The 12329-nt window shown below is 55.9% G+C and overlaps 1 protein-coding gene across 2 annotated transcripts; it reads left to right on the top strand.

Annotated features, from left to right (window-relative positions):
• Window positions 1-121: 121 nt before the first annotated feature.
• Window positions 122-11742, top strand: Map2k7 (mitogen-activated protein kinase kinase 7). Of its 2 annotated transcripts, XM_075971012.1 has the most exons (15): window positions 182-388; window positions 2063-2110; window positions 4726-4867; window positions 4970-5036; window positions 5153-5266; window positions 5361-5480; window positions 5612-5719; window positions 5821-6000; window positions 6089-6169; window positions 6255-6397; window positions 6938-6983; window positions 7090-7220; window positions 10594-10730; window positions 10809-11123; window positions 11643-11742. In XM_075971012.1, the coding sequence occupies exons 1-15, from the start codon at window positions 265-267 to the stop codon at window positions 11657-11659; spliced, it is 1773 nt and encodes a 590-aa protein (XP_075827127.1). In that variant the 5' UTR covers window positions 182-264; the 3' UTR covers window positions 11660-11742. The 2 variants fall into 2 exon arrangements, with proteins under 2 accessions (XP_075827118.1, XP_075827127.1); XM_075971003.1 differs by lacking the exons at window positions 2063-2110; window positions 10594-10730; window positions 10809-11123; window positions 11643-11742 and having other exon boundaries at window positions 122-388; window positions 7090-9295.
• The last annotated feature ends 587 nt before the right edge of the window (window positions 11743-12329 follow it).

The raw sequence follows: 12329 nt of genomic DNA, 5'->3' as shown, positions 1-12329 counted from the left end.
TGAACTTCACGCATGCGCACTGTGGGAGGTGACAGGGCGATGACAACGCACACTGCCAGCCTGGAGCTCTAGGTGGCGTCATCTCCCTACTGGGATGCACTGTGCATGCGCAGCGCTAACCACTCGCGGCAGGGCGGGCACAGGCTGGGTTGGGCTGGGCAGGGCAGGACGGCGGCTCGGTGGGGTCATTGAGGCGCAGGCGCAGTGCGGTGTTTGTCTACCCCGGACTGACGGGCGGCCTGGCGGCGAGCGGCGGCGGGGAAGATGGCGGCGTCCTCCCTAGAGCAAAAGCTGTCCCGCCTGGAAGCCAAGCTGAAACAGGAGAACCGCGAGGCCCGGAGGAGAATCGACCTCAACCTGGATATTAGCCCCCAGCGGCCCAGGCCCAGTAAGCACGGCGGCGTGGGGGAGGGGGCGGGTGGGGCGGGGCCCGCTGTGTCAGGCCCCGCCCACCAGGCAGAGCCCGCCCCCGCTTCCGGGGCGCTAGCTCTCCACCCCTCTACTCCCTACCGCTGTCAGCTTGCAGAGAGAGGGTCACGGTGACCTGGGAGTCGGGTGGGCAGTCTCCAGGGCGACTTCCTCCCCACACATACCGCGATCCTAGGGTTCACATCATGGGAGCTTAGCCACTGGGTCCTCTCACCCTGTGGACTGCTCCCAGTGCCTTGTTACCTACACCTAGCAGGCTATCAGACCCGAAGCCACCGAGACCACAGCCAAGTTTTGAACCCTACAAACAGATCTCTTTTGACCCAGTGGTTTCACTCTTGCTGTTTCTGGGACTGTCAAGAGGTTCCTCCCCTCCCCCCCAGCACACAGTTCACACACATGTATACCCATCTGCCCTCTTAGGTCACTTGGCCTTTATTTACATCCAGTCCTTGTTTGAATAGAGGAGTCTTCCATTTGATGGTTACTCTAAGCCTGGAAGTCATTGGGCTCAGGGGACTGCCTCCTTCGCACAGGGGTACCTCATACGTCTGTGGCCAACTAACTTCAGTGTCGCTGTCTTAGTGTGTCTGGCCCTCTGGAAACACATAGCCAGCTCTCAGCCTGGCAGATTTTGTCTCCTGGCCTCAAGTGACTGCTAGTCCTGCAGACACCTGTGGCGGTGTAGATGTGTCTAGTCTCGCCCAGCAGACACACACCTCCTTTCTTACTCTCCCATCTCTGGGCCTGCCCCCCTGACGTATGGTCCTGTACCGACAGCTGTTCCCCTTCTTTCTATACACACACCTAGTTTGTCACCATCATGACCACAGTTAGCGCCTTGTTGTAGCCCAGATACCCTGTCCCCAAGTCTCTCTGCTGGAAGGAATTTGATTTTTCCTCCCTCTTCATCTACCCTGTGATCACTGCCTTGCCAGCCCTTTCTGTATCCCTCTTGATTGAGCAGAATGCCTTCTTTATACTCTGTGATACAATGTTTGGAGTATATTATTGTACTGTGGGTCACCTTGGTAAGAGGGGAAAGGCAGCCTCCCGTAGCTGAGAATTCTGTCCACTCCCTGGTCACCTGGCCCAACCTTCACAGCTTGATCTTACCCCTTGAATCCCTCTTCAGGGTTCCCGCCACCCTTCCTGCTTCTGGCCTGAGTCTGCCAGTTTTCCTTCCTGGGGGGGGCGTTTCTTCCAGTGTGTGGAGATACCCAAAAGTGTGGGTGCTTTTCACTGGATTCTGCCTGGGACCAGAAGCTGGGCCAAGTCTTGGAGGGCTCCTGCCGGACTCTGCAGAGCCATCTTTTCCAGCCCCAGTGTGGATGAGCCTGGGTTGGGTATGGGGTTCTAGGTACCCTAAGAGGTGTCTGTCCCTAGAACAGAGTGAGACCTGGTAAGGCTGGTGGCTGGCAGGCCCCAAGGAGCCCCCTGCAGGTGTCTGTGTCTGTCAGCTCCATGCCTTCCTCCCACCCTCTCATCTCTGTCGGTTTCTACCCATCTCTGCAGTGTGGTACCTTGCGCCTCCCCCTCCTCTTCATTATGATTTGATTTCTTTTCTGTTGGACAAATCAGTTATTTCTGTTGTGATTTATCGTGGTTTTTTTTTCTTCCTTTCCCCATCCAGTTATTGTGATCACTCTAAGCCCTGCTCCTGCCCCGTCCCAGCGAGCAGGTACCAGCCTTTTTATCATTGCTGCTTGCATATCTGCACATTGACCTAACCGCTGCCCCTGCCGCAGAATACCATTCATCCCTGCCCCATGTTCTGTGTGTTCTGTCTCTTCATTCTCACTTTCTCTCTCCTCACTACCTCAGTGTGAACCTGACCGCACTTCCTCTGTGTCCTCTAGTCTCCCCATTTCTTCTTTGACTCAATTTGGAACTCCCAGAGGATGAAATGGGCTCCCCTAATAAATGGGAGTCTGCTAGGTGGGCACACAAGGGTGTGTGTGTGTGTGTGAATAAGAAGGTGGGTAGAGGCAGGTGCACTGTTCCTGTTCAGTCTATCACTATTGTGGAGTGAGAAGTGTCATGACTTATGGACTGTGTCTGCTCTCAGGACCCAGGAGCATAGCAGTAAGAAAAATAGACTGAGGCTGCGATAAGGGATTCATCAGTGGACACTAAGCACATTCCTGATCCTATAGAATAGTCTAGTAGGGTGAGGGACTCTGCATAGGGTCTCTCAGGGAAAGCTGGTGGAGGATACAGGATTTGAACAAAAGTGTCCCAGGAGGCTGTGGGAGGCAAGACCCCCCACCCCCAACACACACACACACGCAAGGACTCCATGCTAGGCAGTTCAGCTATGCTGATTCCAAGGTAAACACTGTCTTGTGTGTGTAAGAGAAAGAATACCTGTGTTAGCAGAGATGACTGTTGGTAGTCATGTGTTCCCAGCTTGTGTGTATACATGGATGAGTGTGTGTGTGTGTGTGTGTGTGTGTGTTCCGTACTTTTGGTGTACATGTGTGTACGTGTGTACCTGCACATGAGTATATGCATGTTGGTCTGGTAGCCTGAAAAGTGAGCATGTGTCCCTGTGATCCATCTTACTTGCTCTCATCCAATCATCCTCACTTCTTCCTCCTTCACTATTAAACTTACTGTACTAGCCAGGGCTGCCATGTGACTCGAACCCTTCTAACCTCTGTTCTCAGGGCCTGTGTATATTTCTCTCCTCTTCCACTCTAGCCCCATCAAATCCATGCTTCAGAGAGTGGGGCCAGCAGCCTCTTCCATGGGTCTGAGGCAGCCTAAGAGGGCTTGACGGTCTGTGTAGGTAAGGGTGCTGGTAGGGTGTGGAGAGGGTAGAGGTATGGTCCTCACCCCAGAGAGCTGAGGTGCCAGAGAAAGAAGGATCACAGGACTTTGTGAAGGTGGGCTGTGGACAGTTCCAGGAGTGTCTGGGTGCAGCTGGGGTCCCAACCACCAGGACTTAAAAAGGACCTGGATGTGGTCTCTGCTAATTAATTACTGGGCCCAACTCACCAAAAGCCATTAGGTTGATTGTAGGGAAAAGAGGTAGTAAATTTAAGGGTATGGAGAAGTATATTAGAAAGCGGCAGGCCTTTAATACAACACTTGAGAAGCAGAGGCAGCCAGATCTGTGAGTTTGAGACCAACCTGGTCTACAGAGCGAGTTTCAGTATAGCCAGAACTGTTACATAGAGAAACCCTGTCTTGAAAAACCAGACTCCAGGCCACCTGGGAAGTGATGTTTGAAGGATGCCCTGCTGATGCCCTGAGCTGAGCTAGCTGTAATCCTTCTAGGGCACTAGGACCCCTGAAGTATGAGAGGATCATGGAGGGCAGATACTTCCAGAAACCACAGGGGGCTCATAGCCCCTTTCACTAGACCCAGAACCCCTAGCTCTTTAAAGAACCTACTCTTAATGTCTCATGTTCTCTCTGGCTGTCTCTGCAGCATCTCCTCTGGACAGCTGGGTCCCAAGTCTTTGCTCTCTCTCTTTCTTTCTCCTGTCCCCCCACATCCTAACATCGCCCGCCCATCCTGGGGTGCCTGCTGCCTGCCCGCCGCCTGCCTGTAGCATGCCCGAGCCATCCGCATGCAGGCCATTGGGAAGTACCAAGCTCCCCTCCGTGGCCCAGCATCTTCCACCTGCCCAGCCCAGCTAGTTCCCGGAAGAGCTTTGCTGTTTAGATTCCCATCAGTCCCTCCTCCCAAGAGCTCAGGCTTAGCCTGGGCTTCTGTTCCTGCCCCCCCCCCCCCCCCACCATCCCAGTTCTGCAGGCCTGGTTGGGACATGCACAAATGAGCCAGCTGGCCAGAAGGTGGCCCTCCCTGACCTAGGAGTGGAAGCTGGGGCAAGACAGCCTGAAACCAGAGTTCCGTAGCTATTGGCTCTTGTTTGTCCACAGTGCAGTGTTGGTGGCCAGACCAGGTTCCAAGCCTGTCCTGGTGGGCATTCTGTCCTCATGTGGTTCCCATGTGAGCACTGTGGCCCCGGGCCTGCTTTCTGGCACTGCTGGGTGAAGTTCCTGGCAGAGAGTCCCCCCATTTCTCTACAGTATGTACTTGAGGACAAACCCTCAACTTCTGGGATCACCCCTCTCCCACCAGCCCATCCAATCTCCTTTCAGATCAGAGGGACAGAGATGGTACCTTGAAGATACCCCAGGGGGTGGGGAAGGAGGCCCCAGCCAGCAGAGCAGGGGCTGTGTCAGCCTGGCCAAAGGGATGTGAGAGAGAAGATGAGAACCCCAACTCCTTCTAGACCAGCTAGATTCTAACTCCTTTCATGCCCCTGGTTTTTAACCCGCCAGCCCTGCAGCTCCCACTGGCCAATGATGGGGGCAGTCGCTCACCATCCTCAGAGAGCTCCCCACAGCACCCTACACCACCCTCCCGGCCCCGCCACATGCTGGGGCTCCCATCAACCTTGTTCACACCCCGCAGTATGGAGAGGTAAGCTGGTGGAGCAGGGCCAGCACAGGGCCTTGTGCTGGTCCATGGGAGGTGGGTGACATCTGTGGGACCCTTCTGACTAGCTCCTATTTTGTTCTTCAGCATCGAGATTGACCAGAAGCTGCAGGAGATCATGAAGCAGACAGGGTACCTGACCATCGGAGGCCAGGTACTACCTCCCCATTGGCATCCTGGGGGCTGTGACAGGACCCAGGCAGGCTAGAGGTGGTGGGTGACAGGAGCAGAGGTTCTGGGGACCCTCCAGCTGCCTTGCTCTTCACCCAGCGTTATCAGGCAGAAATCAATGACTTGGAGAACCTGGGCGAGATGGGCAGCGGTACCTGTGGTCAGGTGTGGAAGATGCGCTTCCGGAAGACAGGCCACATCATTGCTGTCAAGGTGAGCCTTCCACACCCCAGTTCCAGGATGTATCCTGTACCCTTGCAGCCTGCCCAGCACTTGAAGCTCCCCTCCTGGCTGTCCCTCCTTTCAGCAAATGCGGCGCTCGGGGAACAAGGAAGAGAATAAGCGTATCCTGATGGACCTGGATGTGGTACTCAAGAGCCACGACTGCCCCTACATCGTTCAGTGCTTTGGCACCTTCATCACCAACGTGAGCACCCTGCCTGAGGGGCCAACCCTTCTGCCCCATAGGTCCTACATGTCCCCAGGTACCAGATTGTGGTTAGGTTGGGGAAGAAAGCATGGCTGCCCCAAACCCTGTGTACCACCCTTCCTCTACAGACAGACGTCTTCATTGCCATGGAGCTCATGGGCACGTGTGCGGAGAAGCTGAAGAAACGAATGCAGGGCCCCATTCCGGAGCGAATCTTGGGCAAGATGACTGTGGCGGTGAGTGGCTAAGTCTGGGCTTGTGTGGCTAGGTGGTTGTCCCTGTGTTCTGTCATCCGTGCCCCCCCCCCCTGATAGGTTTCTGAATCTCTGTCCTGCAGATTGTGAAGGCGCTGTACTATCTGAAGGAGAAGCATGGTGTCATCCACCGTGATGTCAAACCCTCCAACATTCTGCTAGACGAGCGGGGCCAGATCAAGCTCTGTGACTTTGGCATCAGCGGGCGCCTTGTTGACTCTAAGGCCAAAACCCGGAGTGCTGGCTGTGCTGCCTACATGGCTGTGAGTGGGGCCCTGCTGGCTCTGACAAGGGGACTGGGTGGGCTGGCCCTGCCCTCAGCCTATATCTTCTTTCTCTCCCTCCTTGCAGCCTGAGCGCATTGACCCCCCAGACCCCACCAAGCCTGACTATGACATCCGAGCCGATGTGTGGAGCCTGGGCATATCATTGGTGTGTTGGGGCTCCTGTTCTGGGGCTTGGTGGGAAGGCAGGGATCTCTTACCTGCTGCTCCAGCAGTGCCTGTCACCTTCCCAGGTGGAGCTGGCAACGGGACAGTTTCCTTATAAGAACTGCAAGACAGACTTTGAGGTCCTTACCAAAGTCCTACAGGAAGAGCCTCCGCTCCTGCCTGGTCACATGGGCTTCTCAGGGGACTTCCAGTCATTCGTCAAAGACTGGTGAGCATGCCCACTCTGCCTACTTCTCTACTTTGGGATGTTCTTGGGATGTTCTGGAATGTCTGATGTCCTCGTGCTGCTGGGGAGGGCTGGGGAAAGGGGAAGGGATGAGATGGGCATGGGTAGAGACAGGTCCATGACTAGAGGCTGTAGACAGGAACTAATTCTGGAGCCTTTGGAATCACTTTCTGGCTTTGGATCTGGCCTAAGGGGCAGCTGGTCCTATGGGTGTCTGGTGTGGTTACCTAGGGCTTTGTTATGGAGGTTATGCAGGAAGACCACACTTGAGTCTTAACTTTCTCTTGTGTGAACTTCACATTCTGGTTCCAATTTCCCAGCTGGGTCTTCACCATGCTACCCTGGGCCAGGAGACTTTGTGGATCCCCAGCCTGGTGGAACCTGGCTGTGAGCAGCTGCTTCTGGCTGATCTGGAAGACCCCTTTTTCACTGGGGAGGGCCTGAGCACAGGTGCGCATCCAGGCACAGCCAGGCTCCACCTCCCTGACTATCTTTTCTCTTCTCTCCCTGCTCTTCGTCCAGCCTTACTAAAGATCACAGGAAGAGACCAAAGTATAATAAGCTACTTGTGAGTACCTAGCCCCTAACTCCCGCCACACGTGAAGTCCTCCCGGCCTCAGTTGCAGGACCAGGAGGGCTGACTCCTCATGCTAAGCTAACTCCTGGGCCTACAGGAACACAGCTTCATCAAGCACTATGAGACACTCGAGGTGGATGTGGCATCCTGGTTCAAGGACATCATGGCAAAGACCGAGTCTCCAAGGACTAGTGGAGTCCTGAGCCAACACCACCTGCCCTTCTTCAGGTAGCCTCACGGCAGCGGCCAGCCCCATAGGGGCCCAGGGGCATGGCCACAGGCCCCCCTTCCCACCTGGCCAATCCAGCTGCCCATCAGGGGACCTGGGACCTGGACGGCTGCCAAGGGCTGAGGACAGAAAGTAGGGGGTACCCATCCACCACTGACTCCCTACCCACCAGCTGTGGACAGACGGGCATGCTGGTCCCTAATTCTTCCCACTCTGGGGTCAGCCAACTATGCGAACCCCACCCCACCCCGACAGACACTGTGAACGGAAGACAGCAGGCCATGAGCAGACTCGGTATTTATTCAATCATAACCTATGGGCTGGGGTGGCCCCTGAGGCAAAGAGAAAGCCCCTGTTCCTTTCCCCCACACTCCCAGTGTCTGTCCCCTCCACCTTCTCTCCCACATGCTTGCTCTCCATTTTCCCCTCTCTCCCCTTCCTCTCTAGTCCCTTTCTGGTTTCCTGTCTCCCTCCCAGCCTCTGCCTCTCTCCTAGCCTAAGCCTGGGCCCAGCCGCTCCTGCCCCTCAGTGGAAGCCCCAGGTCCACCCAGGCCTCCTCAAGTCCTTGCCCTAGGATAGCTTTGTGGGCATTGTGACTGCAGCCAAATGGGTTGCTGTTTCTGTGTCTGTCTGTCTCTCTCTCTTTGATCTCAGGGGGTCCTTTTTGGAGTTTATTGTATTTTATTGTACTTGGTAGGGTGTGGGAGGGGGGCTTGTCCTCATGGGGTGTGTCGGTACCTTCAGAAACTTTTACCAAAGTAATGTTTAGCTGCTTGTGATGGGCCCCCTCCTCTTCATTGCCCTCAGGCATTGGGGGGTTGGACTGCTGGCTGCTCTTTGTCAGTTCTGGCGTAAGAGAGACCAGGCTTCATCGGGGGACCCTCACGTGGGACTGGGGACTGGTTACAGCCTGGGGTTGAGTAGAAGAGCTCAGGTGGTACAGAGGGAGACCACGGGGCCTCAGCCACACAGATGGCCTCAGGAAAGGTGTTGGAGGAGTGCGGTGGAGAACAGCAGGAAGCAGGGAGCGAACTGGAGGGAGTCAGTGACAGGAGTGAGGCCGAGGGGCAGAAGGAGGGGTTCCAAAGAAGTCAGGGATTGAGAGTTAAGTAGATGTGGAGGTCTGCGCATGTGTGTCAGGGACGAGATGGACAGGCTTGAGTACAAGTGAGGCCAGGGTATTGGCATGTGAAGTGACCTACTCCCATTATGCCCTGAGCATCCTCCCTCAGCTCACCTAGAGCTGACCAGCTCCAACCCAGCGTGTGGCCTGGAGTGGGCCAGATGTCTGTCCCATGGTTCTGCAATGGCCAGGACAGGGTGGGGTATGTTTCCTTTTTGTTGGTGATGCATGCAAATCAAGTGGACAAGAGAACAATATAACAGAACAAAACAAAAAATACTTTAAAACCACAAACAAAACCCAGCACCAAAGCTGAGAAACCTTGCTGGATGTAGCTGATGACGCAACTGTAGGCTTAGGTGACACTGTGGCTCTTAACTATCCTATTGACTCATCTTCATCCTATCACACAATGCCGCATGGTTAATTGCAATAGAAGTCATCTGCTCTGCCTGGGCAGGGCACCCTCTCTCCTTATCCCTTATGTGGGGAGGTGGAGTGAAGTAGGGGTAGGGTAACAAGCCTGGCCCCTACCCTTACCATTTTGAGGCTAGCTACCAGCATGGGCAGCCTTCATGGGTAGTTAGGTCACTTGGCTGGTCCTTGGGCCAGCACAGGCCCAAGACTGGGCCGCATGGTTTTATTTTTATTTAACTTTATTTTCTGTGTGTGTCTCTGTCTGTGTCCATCCCCCTCCAGTGTTAAGTGGGAGCCTGGGGGAGTCTCCCACTTCCCCACCTCTCCCAAATCCTCCCCTCTGTCACCAGCCATCCCTCTGGCCCAGGCAGAGTGGGTGTCGGGCAGGTAGGGACCTGGAGTGGCCTGGTCCTTCCCTCTGGCCTATGGACTCCTCCTCAGGCCACCAGTGTTGCCCTCTCCCTTTTTAAAACAAAATACCCTTGTTTGTAAATCCTTAGCGCTTGAGAATAAAACCCTTCCCTTTTCTTCTGAGTGTGGTGTCCTAAGAATGGTAGAATTTATAGAGATGCGGGAAGGGGCTGGGAGTTGGGCTTTTAATGTGTGGCTAAACACTGCCTGTTTCGTGAGAAACAGTCAGGGCTGGAGCTGGGTGGGAGGTGATTGGAGTGACTGGGGGTATCAAGCTGCTTTGTGAGGGGCCCCCTTTTCCTAGAAACTTCAGCACACCAAGAAGTCCTTATCCATGCAGGCCTTGAGCATGGGCTCGGATGTCAGCCCCTGCATCCTCCGCCCCCGCTCCCTGCTTCCCAGGGTGGCAGACTCACCAAGGCCAGGGCTGCCTACCCACACCTACAGGGCTCAGTACAGCCCAACCAGGTGCCTGCTGCTGGCCTGGAGCATTCCAGCCTGGATAGACCACCATGGTGGGCACCACACTCCTGCTCCTGGCCCTGCTCCCTGGGACCGCCACTGTGCTCAATGAACAACTTGGTATGTAGAGGCTGGCGCGGGGCGGGGGCATCGTGTCCCACTTCCCTATTGCTTCTTCTCAACTTAGTTTTGCATCTGGGTGTGTTGGGGGTGGTGTCATTCCCTTTCCTCAAAGTTCTCAACAACCAAGTGATGGCAAGGGCTGTGGGAATGGGGCCAGGTGTGCAAATCATTCTTGAGACACCCCCCAGCTAACGGCCACTTGACGGCAGTCATTTGCCTGTGTGGACCGTGTTAGAGTGTGCACGTGAGTGCAGGCCTGGGTGAGCACAAGAGACCATCCACCATCACCTGTTGGCGTTGTCCTCCCTTTGTCTGGGGTCTTGGTTCTCTACTGAGCAGAAATGCTCATTCCAGTTGCCTGTCTGGACTGAGGCTCAGCCTTCTAGGGAGGGTGCCCTCACACAGCAGATGCCAGCACCTACCTCTCCTCAGTGGTCAGTAGGTCATAATGGATCTCTTAGACACAAAGACAAGACTCTTGCTCCAAAACTTAGGGCAACCTGAACTGGGCAGAGAACCCTGACTTGCTCCTACCCATCTGAACTCCATCCAGTGCAAATGCTGGTCAACCCCATGGGTCACCAAATCCCCATCCCTAGTCTGCATGTGGCAAAAGAGGTCAGAAAAGGAAGGAGCACAGCTCTGTGTGGGGTTTCGACTCCCAGGCAGTAATATCACTAGGGAGTACTTGGTAGTAACTTGGAGAGAATTTGGCACACAGCTGAGCAGGGATAAAAAGACCACCTGTAATGTGTTACTATTCCAAGAGAAGCAAGGGCTGGAGGTGGAAGCCATACCCTAGAAGGAATGCGTCCTCGCTCTATGCTCCGTTTCAGCACTCCCGTTCCCTGGGGCACCTGGCCCCTGGCTGCGCAGACCCCTTTTCAGTCTGGATTTATCAGACACAGAGGATTCATTCCCCCGCCGCACTGGACCACTGGAGGTTCCAGCCGACAGCCATGTGTTTGTGCAGGTGCGGGCGCCTGAAACACTGAGGGTGGGTGGGGATAAAAGGGGACCGGTCAACCTTGATGGCGCGTTGGTCCCTTAGGCGGCTCTGGCCCGTCCTTCACCGAGATGGGGCCTGGCCCTGCACCGCTGCTCCCTAACGCCTTCCTCACGCCCGGCCCTGGGGCCTGCTCTGGTGCTTCTACGTGGGGGCTGCCCCGCCGACGCCTCTGTCAGCTTCTCACCACCTCCACACCCGGATGCTGCTCGCCCCGCACGCTTCAGCTTCCGCCTGCGCCCGGTATTCAACGCCTCAGTGCAGTTCTTGCACTGCCAGATAAGCCGTTGCCGTCGCAGCCAGCGCCACCGGGCTGTCCGCCAGACACCAACGCCTCTGACCCCGGCGGCGCCTCCGCAGGTGCGCTTGCAGAGGCAGTAATCTCAGCACCGGAGGAAGACTCTGTAGTTAGTCACAAGCGGTTCTGGCAGCTGAGGGAAGAACTCTAGCAGGTTTAGGGACCTGGGAGGCAGAGTGCTTTATGGTCTGTGTTCCTCTTAGGATGGGTACTGGGTACAGAGCTACCCCTCATGGATCTACCTGCATGGGGACTCCCCAGGAGACAGAAAATAACACAGCCTCAGGCTCTGGGATCCTTGGGTGGGAATCTGGAGTTCTTTTAGGACTGGAAGACTGGATGCAGAAAACTGACACGTCCAAAGCCCCGATTTGCGTGCCTCACTTGGGACCAAGAGACTGGCATAGGGGGTGTTCTAGGGCTGAAACCACTTCTCTGTTTAGGGCTTGGGCCCGGGAGTCCTGTGGTGACCTCCTAATTCTAGTGGAAAGCTGGAAGTTTAAGTCCATCTTAGGAGCTCTGGAGGACCAGACCCAGAATCACCAAGGCCCTGACGTCTGGTTTCTTCCCTCCCAACCCAGTGTCTGCCTCAGGATGAGGCTTGCGCGGGCAGCGGTGAGAGCCTTGGTACCGACAGCCCGCTCCTGCACACTCTGACGCAGCCCATCGTGGTCACAGTACCTCGTCCGCCCCCTAGTAAGCTCGCAAGCGGCCCTGGAACTCGGGTGGTAAACACAACTAGGTCCAGGGCCTGGTCTCAGCCTTGTGCACATTCCCATAGGGCCGTCCAAGAGTATCCCAGGCAGGGCCGTGCGCCCTGAGCCGTCCGCTCCAGCCGCTGCAGCCTTGGAGCCGGCACCAGTGGTGGCGTTGGTGTTAGCGGCATTCGTGCTGGGTGCTGCGCTAGCTGCAGGGCTCGGTCTCGTCTGCGCGCACTCAGGTACCGACTTCTGTCCCGCCAGAACCCCACACCTATTTCCACACGTCCAGACAGCCTACTCCCCCATACAACCCCTCCCCCCACATACATCCTGCGCGCCCCACAACGCCGAACTTCTCTCTCGGATCTGGCCCTCAGGGCTAGTACACCTGCGGCAGCACCCACTAGGGGGCGCGCTCACCCTGGCACAGCGCACAGGCAACCCCTATTCTAGCCCGCTTCTTATTTCAGCACCTCCAGCCCCCGGCCAGCCTCTTAGAGCTTCGCCCAGCGGCCCTCAGCTCCAGAGGTCCTCGTAGGCAGGTAAGCACAGAGTGCGAAGAAGTGA

This window comes from Microtus pennsylvanicus, chromosome 1 (genome assembly GCF_037038515.1).
Source record: "Microtus pennsylvanicus isolate mMicPen1 chromosome 1, mMicPen1.hap1, whole genome shotgun sequence".
In the NCBI taxonomy this organism is placed as follows: Eukaryota; Metazoa; Chordata; class Mammalia; order Rodentia; family Cricetidae; genus Microtus; species Microtus pennsylvanicus.
This window is presented reverse-complemented; position numbering and strand designations above follow the sequence as displayed.